At 47.9% G+C, this 12,905-nt stretch overlaps 4 protein-coding genes across 4 annotated transcripts; 2 read left to right on the top strand and 2 right to left on the bottom strand.

The window, feature by feature from the left end:
* Positions 1-329: 329 nt before the first annotated feature.
* Positions 330-3,263, top strand: JR316_0013273 (Interferon-induced GTP-binding protein Mx2; the record flags this gene model as incomplete). Its single annotated transcript, XM_047898885.1, has 10 exons — positions 330-487; positions 543-665; positions 734-1,074; positions 1,128-1,247; positions 1,297-1,365; positions 1,427-1,718; positions 1,777-2,190; positions 2,244-2,441; positions 2,510-2,955; positions 3,019-3,263. The coding sequence occupies 10 exons, from the start codon at positions 330-332 to the stop codon at positions 3,261-3,263; spliced, it is 2,406 nt and encodes an 801-aa protein (XP_047742433.1).
* Positions 3,264-4,502: 1,239 nt separating this feature from the next.
* JR316_0013272 (uncharacterized protein) lies at positions 4,503-6,869 on the top strand (the record flags this gene model as incomplete). The annotated part of the gene is made up of 3 exons (XM_047898884.1): positions 4,503-4,733; positions 4,786-5,123; positions 5,174-6,869. The coding sequence occupies 3 exons, from the start codon at positions 4,503-4,505 to the stop codon at positions 6,867-6,869; spliced, it is 2,265 nt and encodes a 754-aa protein (XP_047742432.1).
* Positions 6,870-8,001: 1,132 nt separating this feature from the next.
* JR316_0013271 (uncharacterized protein) lies at positions 8,002-10,156 on the bottom strand (the record flags this gene model as incomplete). Its single annotated transcript, XM_047898883.1, has 3 exons — positions 8,002-9,529; positions 9,591-9,838; positions 9,926-10,156. 3 exons carry the CDS (start codon positions 10,154-10,156, stop codon positions 8,002-8,004), a joined length of 2,007 nt encoding a protein of 668 aa, XP_047742431.1.
* A 381-nt stretch (positions 10,157-10,537) lies between these two features.
* On the bottom strand, positions 10,538-12,112 carry JR316_0013270 (putative 2-oxoglutarate-dependent dioxygenase JRG21; the record flags this gene model as incomplete). Its single annotated transcript, XM_047898882.1, has 9 exons — positions 10,538-10,555; positions 10,609-10,696; positions 10,747-10,903; positions 10,963-11,215; positions 11,270-11,386; positions 11,437-11,506; positions 11,561-11,631; positions 11,680-11,790; positions 11,849-12,112. The coding sequence occupies 9 exons, from the start codon at positions 12,110-12,112 to the stop codon at positions 10,538-10,540; spliced, it is 1,149 nt and encodes a 382-aa protein (XP_047742430.1).
* Between the last annotated feature and the right edge of the window lie 793 nt (positions 12,113-12,905).

Raw genomic sequence — 12,905 nt, 5'->3', positions numbered from 1 at the left:
TTTTCTTTCCTTCTTTCTTACCACATGGTTGATAGTCGAGTTTGGATCCGCTGGCGTGTATTTGCTTTTCACTTGTAATCTCTCACTCACTACTCCATCTCCATTGTAATCTACCATTCCCTTGTGTTATAATATGATCATTTGCTCGTTAATTTAATATCATCGTGTAGTTGTGGTGAAGTCTTGAAGAGGTGGTCAAGGTCCCTGACTTGATCGCCTCGATGCAGACGGTAACGTAACACATAGTAAAAACACTTATTTTTCAACCCTGAACAAGCCACCACTGAGCAACTTGTTCTCGAACCACTTTTCCCCTCCATATTCCATCTATGTCCAGGAGCTCGTCCGTCCAGTCCATGTCGATGTCCGAAGAGTCAAGCAACGACGTCGGGGACAATGAGTCCAGCGGCGTTGGGTTGTCTGCCTCGAGCCTCAACTACGAAATGCGCCGCAAGCTCGACATTATGAAGAAGCTTCACAACACAGGGTTAGTGTGCTCTCCTGAAAGTAAATTTTCAATGACCTGACATTTTTATTTGCAGTGTTCAGGTAGACATCGACCTCCCACAAATCGCCGTCATAGGCAACCAAAGCGCCGGCAAGTCGTCGCTCATCGAGGCCGTCTCGGGCATCACACTGCCACGGGCGTCTGGAACGTGCACACGGTGCGTGTTGTCGCTTGTTGGTCCTCCTTCTAAAAATTCTCAAGTGGCGCACACCCAACGCCAAACAGCTGTCCCACAGAATGTCATCTTACGCGAACAGACGCGCCGTGGCAGTGCATTGTGTCTTTAAGAATCACCACGGACTCTAACGGCAAACCGTTGGGTCAAGTGAGGAACGAGCAGTTCGGCGACATCATCTATGACAAGTCCCAAGTTGAAGACCGCATCCGTCGTGCGCAGCGGGCCATTCTTAATCCACAGCAATCACTCGACCTTCAATTCTTTTTGAACGAAAGGGAGGACGACATCAACACAAAACTTACGAAACAATTGGCATTCTCGCTGAACTGTATCACGCTCTCGATAAGTGGCCCAGATGTCGCCGACCTTTCATTCTGCGACCTCCCAGGTGTGTGCATACCTTTCATTTGATGCTGTTGTTTTCCTGACCATTGTCCTCAGGTCTTATCGCCAGCGTTGCTCGTGGTGGTGAAGACTCTTCTATTGCCCTTGTGGAGAAAATGGTCGTGTCCTATATAAAGAAACCTAGTTGTATCATTCTTCTGACCGTCGCCTGTGAAAGTAAGCTCAATCCGGCGTCAAATTGAGACCTAATTTGACCTGTTTACAGCCGACTTCGAAAACCAAGGTGCCCACCGCCTAGCTAAACAATATGACCCTGAAGGCAAACGTACAGTCGGTATGTCTACTAATAGCATTTTCCCCTTCTCTTTCTGAATATTTATATGGCATTTTCGTAGGCGTCTTAACGAAACCTGACCGTATACCTCAAGGCGAGGAATCGTCGTGGATTCCATTCATCCGTGACGAAAGGGAGCCTCTTGAAAATAATTGGTTCTGCGTGAAGCTTCTTTCTTCGTTCCAGCTGAACATGAAACTATCGTGGGCACAGAGTCGGCAGTTGGAAGAAGATTTCTTCTCCAAAAAGCCTGGTCCATGGTCTGAAATTGAAGAACCATACAGGAAGTACCTTGGGACCGAAAACTTGGTGGAGAGGCTTAGTACCGTCTTATCTGACTTGATCTCCAGCAGGCAAGTTTCATTAATCATAGCGTTTATCTTGTTCGATTAATTAACGTGCGACCTTCAGAATGCCCGAAATCCAAGATGAGCTAGAAAAGTCGATCGCAAGTACTCGCGAACTACTTTCACGTCTCGCACCCCCACCCTCAACCGACCCACGGAGCGAGATTCTGACACTCCTCCACATGTTTGTACAGGACGTGTCGCAGAGCGTAAAAGGAGTTTCCGAAGGCTTTGGACTCGGAGCACCCTCCGGATTAATCCAATCTATCACCCCAGAGCAAGAAAACTTCAAACGGGCGATACGCGCAACCGCGCCGGAGTTCTGGCCGTTTGAAACGCGCGTGCTCAATGGAAAACTCCCGCCTGCAGATTTTCTGCACGGTGAAGAGCAAGAGGACACTCGAGAGGGTTTCGCCTCTTCAAAAGCCGTGGCGTCCCCTAAAATCTGCCTTGACGAAGTGAATGAACGAATTAAAAAGTACGTCATATATGCACAGGGAAAGTCTACTTTGGACTGAATGATATCTATAGGGCGCGCACGCGCGAACTTCCAGACCATATGCCGCCTATCGTTGTGCGGACATATATCCAGAATATTGTCAAACAGTGGGATGCGCCTTCGGATGCTTTGGTCAAATCGACCTATAACATTGTCAGCGCTCATTTAAAGCAAATGGTTCGTGACCATTTCCACCAGTTCGGACAGGGAAAATTAGAGCAACAAATTCGGTGCGTATTTCATACTGCACTCAAGAGGTTGAAAGTGTGCTATTTCTCATTCAATTATTTAACATTAGGGGCATCGTCCAAGCGCATATAAACGCTTGCCACGCAAAGGCCGAGCAACACGTCAAATATCAGCGAAAGCTGGAACAGAAGTGGCCCTTTACAATGAACACACATTACTATAGGGATTACAAGGCGAAGTTCCTGGCACAGTATAAATCTGCTCGCGAAGAACACGCCAAAAATGCAAAGGCGCCCTTGAAAATCACATTCCCTCAACCTCCCAGCACAAATACAACGGCCTTCGGTACTACAATTCCGAGGCCGAATGTATTTGGTGATGGCACCAGTAACACGATTTCATTCAAACCAATCGAACCAGCCGAATCATCAAAAAGTACACCTGTCGCTGAGGCCAACCATGAAGCACAGACAAAGACGACGTCGTCTTCAGAGGCGGATGATCGCAATGCAGCCGCTCTTGAAATCATGGCCGCTGTGCGAGCTTACTTCCAAGGTAGACTTTATCTTTGTCAAAGTGATATGCTACCTTGTATTTAATTTTTATACCCCACTCCAGTCGCGTATAAGCGTTTCATCGACTACGTCCCACTCACCATCGACGCGGAGCTTGTTGACGGCCTCGCACAAGATCTACTCCCTACCCTCTACTCACAATTGGGTATCAATGGGCCAAAAGGTGACGCTATATGTAAAGACTTTGCTCAGGAAAACCGCAAAACCGCGACTCGTCGCGTCGAGCTCACCAAGAAACTTGAGCGTCTGATGGCGGGACACAACGAGCTATTCGCTGCGTTTGTTTGATTTTTACGCTTTTCTTTCTAGCCTGTCTTGTGTTAACCATGCTCTCGGTTATGCAGTCATTCTGCTTTCGCGCTGTTCATTCTATCCTACACCTCAACCTTGTCAATATCCTGGCGGTACCATAGCGGAACATACTCAATGTATCATACACTTTATTATACCTCAAGTTCCCAATCTAATGCCCCTGTTTTAAAAAAACTTTTGATGTGAATGTGGATCATCCCCGCGTCAGTGATGAAGATGGTAGATCAACAGCGCGCTTCTTTGGTGCCTCGGACTCGGGGCCGAGAACACCGCAAAACTAAACAAAGTCCTTGCACAGATTTCTTCTCTCTGCATGTCTTTCTTACTTCTCGACTGGATGGTTACCCCACTAGCTTCATCTATGGCTTCTGCATGCTACTCTCACCGAACGGAGCCACTAGCACCGCAGTTTTGCATAGTACATGGCGACTTGCAGCAGTACTATTGGCGAACGCTAGCTGACGGCAGCTCACTTGATTAGACGCGTATCTTCCCATGAAAAAAGGAGATATTTTGAGTCTATACAGCCCGAGGTGGTTCTTTATTTAATTGGCCCGACACAAATCGCTGAGCAGCGGCCAGGACTTGCCGGGATAGTCTAGAGTCTGATTGACGATAGGCAAAAGAGCAGTAGTTGCCTACTCAAGGATGCTCGAAATCGTTACGTTGTTCGTAGGCCATGGTTCCAGGGACCAGTCGGGACGGCTACCCCAGGGCTCTTTTCTTTCCTGATGGCTTGATCTTGTCAGTGTCAACAGCAAGCAGAAATGATTAGACACGGAACAAGGGCGGGGTAAACGGCGTTGGAAATATCGTGATATCCAGTCTAGCGCCTCTTCCGACCATTCCATGCATATTCCTCCCTGCGAACCAGTCATCCAGAGCTAGAGATTCTGTCTTGCCAACATGCCAAAACGTAGGAATAGGGAACATTGTGGGGAATTAGGGGCGTTACTGTCTTTGGCAGGCGTAGACAGCTGTGGAAGCCTGGTTGGCGTACCACATGTACTTGTCTTCTGAAAGTACTGATGGAGTTGAATTGAAAGCTTTAGAGTAGTCGACATAAGCAAGAAAGATAACATTTATGCTGAAGAGAGCACCACGTGGCTGAAATGGAATGTCAGCGACGCTTACATTAATTGATTCTCTGTTCGGAGGTAAATGTAACTCAACCACAGCCCTCCTCTCGGGCCCTCCGTCCTCTTCTCTTCCTTCATGTTTTCTCCACGACCGCGTCACGAACGATATGACCTGTATACTACTGCCATGATTCAGTTTTCTACTCTCTTGAACCCTCTTGCCAGGCACAGTGCAACCGCACCGTTGCTCGGCCTATTCTTGGTCTGTAACGCCGTTGCCGTCGCTGGCACTCCAATTCAGTCTGGAGAGTCAATATCGAAAAGAGCTGACCAGCAAATCAGCCAGGGGATGACTCCCAAGATATGGGTGAGGCAAGAACCAAACTCGCTGCTCTAGCAAACACTTATATCATGCAAAGGTTCCCGTCGTCGTTGCTGCCATCATTATTTTCGTTCTTACGCTATTGGTATGGAGCAAAACATCCTGGCGAAGGTCCTTGCGATTGTTCTCGTTCTCCGGTGCAGCCGCCGTCGGAGGTCCTGTAGGCGGTGCAGCCAACACGGGTCCCAGAGAGCTTACTGCCGAGCAACTAGCAGGAACGATTAACGGCGACATACCAGCTGCTGGTGGTGCTGCTGCTGCTGCAAGGACCACTCGCAGGCCCCGCAGACCTCGGAGAACGCCTTCACAAATGTCGGTTACCTCACTTCCCGCGTACAATAAAGAGCCTGGCGAAGAGGAGCTGGTCATATTCAGGTATTAATTAACAATGTCTTTACATTTAGTAATACTGAATGACAATGCAGAGGCCGGGATGCAGAGGATGCGACGATGCCAACGGCAGTTGCAATGACCTCCCTGGATGAAGAACGGGATGAATCTGCCTTCTCGCACGATAATGCAGAACGATATTCGCCCATGCCTGCTTCACCGCATGATATGCCATTACTTCAAGATGATACATTACATGGCGATCTCTCCCTCCAGAGTCTCCCAAATGTTACTCCAGGGGAAGATGGCGCCAGACCTAGCGCTGACGCAGGTTCTCAAAGTTCACATGAGACTAGTTCCCTTATGCGCACGACCAGTAACCTTCCAGACGGACTTCCTGATCCCAGAGGCAACGCTCCAGCTTATTATGAAGTTGTGGATCCAAATGAGATCCAAAATAACATCACGGATACAAGAGTCGCAAGGCAACCCTCTACTGCATCACGGGCATCACGACGCGCAGCGTCGCCTCCAGACGTGAACCATACACCTGGTAGGCGGTCTGGCTTCCGTACACTGCTAAATCGAATGTCAATGTCAAGTCATCATCATGCTCACAACCGTAACGAGTCTGTTAATTCGACCTTCTCATCAAATATATCTCATGGAGCAGACCCGTCAAATGGAAACGCTGGCACGTCGACTTCAAACCATCGTACAACGCCTTCAGGATCGGGTTCCCTCCTCAGCGTCAACATGTTCCGCACAATATCGCGCCAGAGGTCCAACCATACCCTCAACTCTAACCGGCTCAACTCGCCCTCTCTAATTTCCCTAAACTCCATATCGGCACCCTTAACACATACTGTAACGCGCTCGGAGTTCACGTATCCGAAGTCGGGTCCTACCGCGGAGCAATTGAAGGTTATATCGTCTAGGGAGTCATTTGCGCGTTTCGGAGTCCCTTACGGCGCTGATGCGATTGCTTACGCCTCTTCTTCCCGCTTGGACCTAGTCCCTCCCCCGGACTTTGAGTCTTCAGTAGAAGCTCTAGTGTCGCCTCGTTCAGCAGGGCCTTCCAGGCTACGCGCTGCGAGCAACGCACGCCGTATACCAGATGCTGCTGCTGCTTCCACGAGTCCTTCAGGTGATAACGGTGAATCAGGAATATCCACAAACAGCACCGCCAATAATGATCCGACATCCCCGTCAATACCTTCTGCATCAGCGCCTCCTCCTCCCTCCTCTGATCCTGTCGCTGCCTCAGTCCCTTCCGCCCCACAAAATGCCCCATCGTCCTCCATCTCTAAAAATCACAACTCACTCTCGGGGCAAGCACGGGCCATCCCCGACGCCGAAGCAGCTGTGCATGATGTAAACACGGCCAAATCGGGTACTGCATCCTCATCAAAATCGACAGCAGCGTCAGCGACACAACCCGTCTCGGAATTTGGCAAACTCTCCGCACCACCGCCCTCGTCGTACCATGAGCTTACTGCGTCGTCTGTCCGATCTGAGTCGCGCGCTAGCGTGTTCACGTTTGCAACCGCCCAGGAGTCACTGACCGGGAGGGCACGAGCTGGGAGCGTCACAGATGCTGAAGAATACTTCACTGATGCAGATGCAGGTGCTGGGGAGAGTGAGTTTGGAAGTGCACCATCAACTCCGAGATTGGGCGGACAGCATACACTTGAGTTAACTGATGCTACTATTGTTCCTGATAGCAATAAAAGGGATACAATCGTCGTTTCTTCCGCCCCTGGTCCTTCTGGATCTTCCACCGCCCAGTGATCTGCATAAAATATGGTTCTCCGTTCGTACTCGCTATGGGACCGACTTTCGATCTGGCATTTTCGCTTTACACTGCTTTTTTGATTTGCATTTTTTTTATCTTTTCGTTCTGGCACTTGGAGGAAACAAATACCTTTCATGGATATCTATTCCCATCTACACCATTACCCTTTATCGCAGCTCATGCCTTTCCTCGTCCTCCCTCCCCTTCCTCCAGTCATACTGCACCTATCTCAGTCTCCGCCAATTTTTGGCCACGAGAGCGTGGAGGCTGCTGCACATCGCTGATACAGCATGTTCGATCGATCCCTTTAGACGTACACATTCCTCCGCTTACTCATTCCCACTGACCAACCGAATACAAACCCCCCGTACACTTGAACCGTCTTTTGTACATTACTCCTTAGTCTATCAGTATCTTCCCATTTTATGCCCACCCTTCCGTACATGTCACAAACACCTTAATTCTCTAGTACGGGTTACTCCGTATCCCGCTTTCTGCCTTTAGGGGGTTACATTTGGAATACGATAAACATGTTAAAATGATCAAACTACGAGTACATTACACAATGTCTTTTTATGCTTGACGTACAAAGGTAGTAAGCAACTTTCCACTGCATTTAGGAATAGGCTTTGCCATTGAAGACGCGTCGCGTCGCGTCGGACTAATATGTCACATGATCAAGGGTGCGCGCGTGGGCGTTTGGCAGTGCAGGGGGGGCCAGCTGTAGTTCAATGCTAACCTTCTACCGACAGGTATGGGCTATGTTGAAAATTACTCAAAAAGTGTATCACGGGGTATACTATCTGAGGTGACCATGGCCGGCGTGAATTTTGGAAAGCATGCACCGAGTTCAAGGCATACTTAGCTCTACATATGATACGATTGCGACAGATCACACATATTTCAAACTACGAGCCCATCTTTGTGTTCTTTGTGTGTTCTTTGTTAAGTATGAACCAAAGTCAACTCGATCTCGGTAGACAGAGTTATTTGTATTCTGTCCTAGCAAACGTTAAACATAGAATTTTATGGCTAACCAACCTAACATGTGGTTACGCTTTTGAGTTTTAAATACTCAAATCTAATCAAGTAAAAACAAGGTAAACACACCTTGTATCACCATTTCTGTCACTGGCCGCTGCGCACAGGTGGCACGCTCGACATACCCTCCGCAAGACTACGCGGGTCAATAATCCAAATCGCGGCGGTAGCCTGCCCATCCGCATCGCTGTCCCCCTTACCCACACCCGCCAGCCTTCCCGCAACCTTGGCGCTTTTGAGCTCCCGCAAGATTGCCTTGACGCTTGTCCGATTGGCGGTAAGCGTCGTCCAGCCAAGCTCTGCACCCCATTGCATGCTCTGCACTGTATGCGCGGTCAGCCGAGGGTTCGCCTTAGTCACTGTAGCGCGCTGGATCTCGGAGTTAGCGCCGTTGATTATGTCGTCAGTGGGCAGCGCGCGTCGGCGCGGGATACTCTCCTGGGAGAGAATGTCGGCGCACACTTTCCCCAGAGCCTTTGCAAAACCTGACCTGGGACGTACGGGGACGTTTGGTCCGACCGACGAGGCGTCAGGGGCGTCAGATGGAAATATATGAATGGGGAGAAGTGGGATAAACTGAGGTGTAAAGCGCGAGCCTTGCCAGTACAAGCGCTCAGCCTCTTCAAGAGAAATTTCTGAGCCGTCAGTTGGAGACAAACAAAAGAGTGCATATGCCCTTCTCTTTTCATGTACACCGCCAATTTTGGATACGATGCGGAGGCAACGTTCACGCGCTTCTGAGGTTGTCCAAAATACCACTTTCAAAGATGATGAGGGGTTAATTATTTCGTTGGGACATGCGGTGGACATTTCGAGTTTATCGCGGATTTCTTGAAGAAGACCTTGCCCCATTTCCTGGAGTAACTGGTTAGTCAACGCACGCGCATGTTGTATTAAGTCGCGAGGGAGATCATTGATATCGTTTTCTAGTTCAGGAGTCTCAGAACCTTCCCTCTGGACTTGCGTACCGCCTCCTGCATTCTTGTTGGATTTCTTCGACTTGCCGCGGTCTTCAAGATCAGACTGAGAGAATTTCCCCCCATTTTTGAGTTTCATATCTTGGCGCTTCTGTTTCCATTCACGATATTCCTGAGGGGGAACGAAGCGCCTGTTGAGTTCTTCAGGCGTCTCAGGAACTGAGGCATGAGTAAGATCTGAAATTAGGGCTATCAATCCCGAAAGGTCGAGGTTGATGTTGGAAGTAGGGGCAAAAGAGATGTCATCAGGTATCGGGGCATCCTCAGTAGATGGTGGAGGCACGGCAGACAGTTCGGCGTCGGTGCGCTCCCCAAGTTCAACGTTCACTCCGAGCTCGAGAAGTCTGTCGATTGTCTCGCCAATACGACTGTCGGGCAATGTACCATCCTCGTTTGCGTGTGGGTCCAGACGTGTGAGCCGGAGAGTAACTTTGGGTATTTCAGCAGTGCCTTCGATTGGGTTGGCTTTCGCTGCTTGTAATAGTGTGCGTCCCATACGCAGGACCGAGTTATCGAATTCTTTTTGGGCTAGAGTAGGCCGTGAGACGTCATCCCATTCTTCATCAGAGTCATCACTGCTGTCTGTAAGATACGAATCGATTTCGCGAAATTCAGACATCATGCGCGAATTTTTGACACTAGAAACGGTGAACGGAATGATGAAGATGGAGACAAATGACCATGAAATAATACACTCACGTATTGACTCGGATCCACTGGCGTCCATTATCTGCAACAACATCCACCTTTGCCCCAGTCTTAGGTTCCTGGCGAGTGCCAACTTTTTCAGCATGAGTCAATGTAGAGGATGACACTTGGAGGGGGAATGTCTTGTAAACCGATACGATTGGCGGTGCTGCGCATATCACCTCGTTCCACACAGCGATGAGGTACGGTGCATTCGTCGACAGCGCAGGTAGATTGACACAATTTGGATCGTCGAGAAACTACTAGAATCGAAGAAAATCAGGTAAACCAAAGTCCTTTTCTGGCACAATCCAGGCAATGGCAAGAAAATTTTGAAGACTAAGTACCTTCTCCAATACGCCTAGATCAAGCTTGATATTCTCCTTTAACTTCTTCAGTCCGGGAACAATTTCTTGCTGAAGCCATTGATTGTCTTCGTTATTTTCGTTGCCAGCGTCGTAGGAAGAATCGAGGATGGGTGGTCTGGCTGTAAGCGGTGTAAACGTTGAAATTCCATCGTGAATCTGAAGGAGGCGGGTTTTAATTGCCTGGAGTTCTGGGTGAGGTAAGTTCTCCATTTATTTCTGACCAAATTTCTCTAAGAAGTGTGTCAAGAAATTGAGTGATAGTGAGATGAACAATTATAACCAAAAAATATATGTGATGGTTAATGAAGAAGACGAGTCATGAAAACGCCGAATGACATGGATCAAAATGCCTCACAACCTGGATGGTACACTCAAAAATTCGTGCAGCTTTTTCACGCCTCATATGCATCCAAGGGAATACTCAAGAGATTCTCAGGTATTTTGTACACGAAACATAATGAAAGGAGCAAATATGGCGTGCAATTTTGTAATACACATTGTGGAAGATTGTACAAGTTGATTCATGATTACACAACTGAAAATACAACCAAGATTGATCCAGCATGAGGTAAGGCGGGCAATTTGAAGATATCAATGATAATGGCGAAGCTGTAAAATTTCATGTCAATATACAAGTTTAATTCTGCGAAAGTTTATGTTACCTGAATTCCATTAAGAATTTCGATGTCGTATTCTTCCCCCTTAATAAATTTATCCACCCCAAAGCTCTTGACACGACTGCGTTCCCACCTTTTCATAGCGGTCGGCTTGATAATCAATACAGTAAAAGAAGGGCGTACTCGTCGGTGGTTGGGATCTTTCCTTCAAAAAGAACACGTCCCTTTTCTTTCACTTTCTTCGAATCGACAAGATCCAAAGGCACTCCATCGATAAAATGAGCAAAATGGTAGAGACCAAGACGACGAAGGGAGACTTGGTCTGCTGGAGGGCGTACAACTGCAGATGTAAGTTGGATGGTCAGTAAAATTTTTACTCTCTGGCAACGGTATACTCACCTCTGTGCATAGTGCCCTTGAGAATACCCCCGCTCATGAACGAAAGCTGATCGCCGATGTTGATAACGTAGGCATTTTCCTGGTGTTTTACATATCGCCATACATTGTCGGGCATGAGTACCTGAAGAGCAGTAATGGGTTGAGAGATCAAACAACTGATACTGTTGAAGTCGGTATGTCCGCTAAGCATGACACCATTCGTCTTTTCAGACTCAGCAGAGGTGAGAGGATCAAAAATCATGTATCTAAATAGCTGCAAAAGCTTTAGAAAAAAACCCACCGAAAATTATTTGCTGCCAGAACTCACATCATGTCCTTTTACACCTTCCTCCGTTTCATGTAACCGCCACAAATAACCTTCCTCAAGGCCCAAAACAGCGTCAATCAAGTATGTGACGCGCTTGAGTACTTTCTGTCTGCTTGTCTTTTGTACTGATCAGCAGCCGCACGAGGGAAGATATCCATCAAACTCACTTCAAGGAATTCTTTAACTTCTTCGACGTGGGGCTGGAGGGCCTTCGGGTGCGATGTTACAGGATCAATACTGAACAAGAAACATAAATTGGAGAAATTACAGGAAAGATTAAATTGAACTGACCAGTTTTGATAAAAGTTGTACTGCTCGATTCTGTCGCGAACACCGTCTTTGATCTCCCAATAGTTTTGGAGCTAAAAGCGTGTCATTCAACAAGGCAAACACGACAACTTAAAACATACCTTGTACCCCATAAAGGTCCCTTTCTCCTTGATAGGCGCTACATGCTTCTCCTTCTCCTCTTGTGGGACTTGGTCGAAAGCAATCTCGCCAATGGCAAACTGGCGGTTGATCTGGGTTTGAAAGGCGGGGTCAGTGTTCGCGTCGGAGATGAAAGAAGGGGCAAATTACCTTTTCGGGGGAAATACCATGGCCGACAACATAAAAGAAACCATCGCGCTCCAGAGCCGTCTGAACAGTGTCCACGAGCTCTTGTCGATGAGTGTCGAACTTGGTCAAGTCCACAGTTAGGATATCCGCCCACTCGATGTTCTCTTTCGTTGTTGGAGGCGGCACCCAGACTGGGAGGTCGATAGGCTTGTCCTTGACATTCAAATTAAGCTTGCCAACAGCGTTTTCAAGCGTCGTGGAAGTGCTGGTAGAGGCGTTAGACATGGCGATAGTGTCAAGGAGAGTTCAACTTGAATCCTCCTCATACTGGATGACATCTTTTAAAGGTGACTTGCGAATGGGATCGTCTTATCAGAATGTTTTACGCAAGAAATAGGATCGAGCACGTCATTACGCTCTACGATTGTTGTTTTCCTTCGAAAAGGAGCCTCTGGACCTTCTCGCCGACCCGCTACATACAACTGCCGGTGTATTGAAATACTGTTGAAATACTTTGAAGGGAATTATGGATTGTCATCTGTTGTCATTGGTCCAAGCCCATCTTCAAGGAGACATCAAGCATTCCCAAATTTCATGTCTTTAGTGATCAATTGCCCTTGTCTTCCGTCAATACGTGATTATTGACAACCTTGCTCCGTTCATTTTATTCCGCTCCGCCATTCTGTTCCGTCTGACGATCTTTCTCGTCTTCATCTTCGTACCTATTCGACCATCTTGGCAAGGCGCGTAGCAAATACACCAAATGAAACCGCTGGCGAAGAGGATAGCAGGCTACTACTTGGCTGGTTTTTATTACCTGGTCGAACAAAAGATGAAGTCAAAGGCAACCCTGTGGTGCTCTTCGCCATGTTTATGCCTCTCCGGACTCTTTTTCCCTTTTGATTTGTTCATGAACGTCATCACCTGGATTCAAGCTAGGTTCTCCAAGTTTAATCCAAATCTGCTTCGGAGTGGTCGCATATATCCGCTTTGGAACCCCAAGTCATCTTTCGTTCCTGTAGCACGGTAACGTCTTCAATGCGATTGTATCCTCGTACATTTTAGTCGGTGCAGGGTC

Source organism: Psilocybe cubensis, chromosome 13, assembly GCF_017499595.1.
Source record: "Psilocybe cubensis strain MGC-MH-2018 chromosome 13, whole genome shotgun sequence".
Classification (NCBI taxonomy): domain Eukaryota; kingdom Fungi; phylum Basidiomycota; class Agaricomycetes; order Agaricales; family Agrocybaceae; genus Psilocybe; species Psilocybe cubensis.
This window is presented reverse-complemented; position numbering and strand designations above follow the sequence as displayed.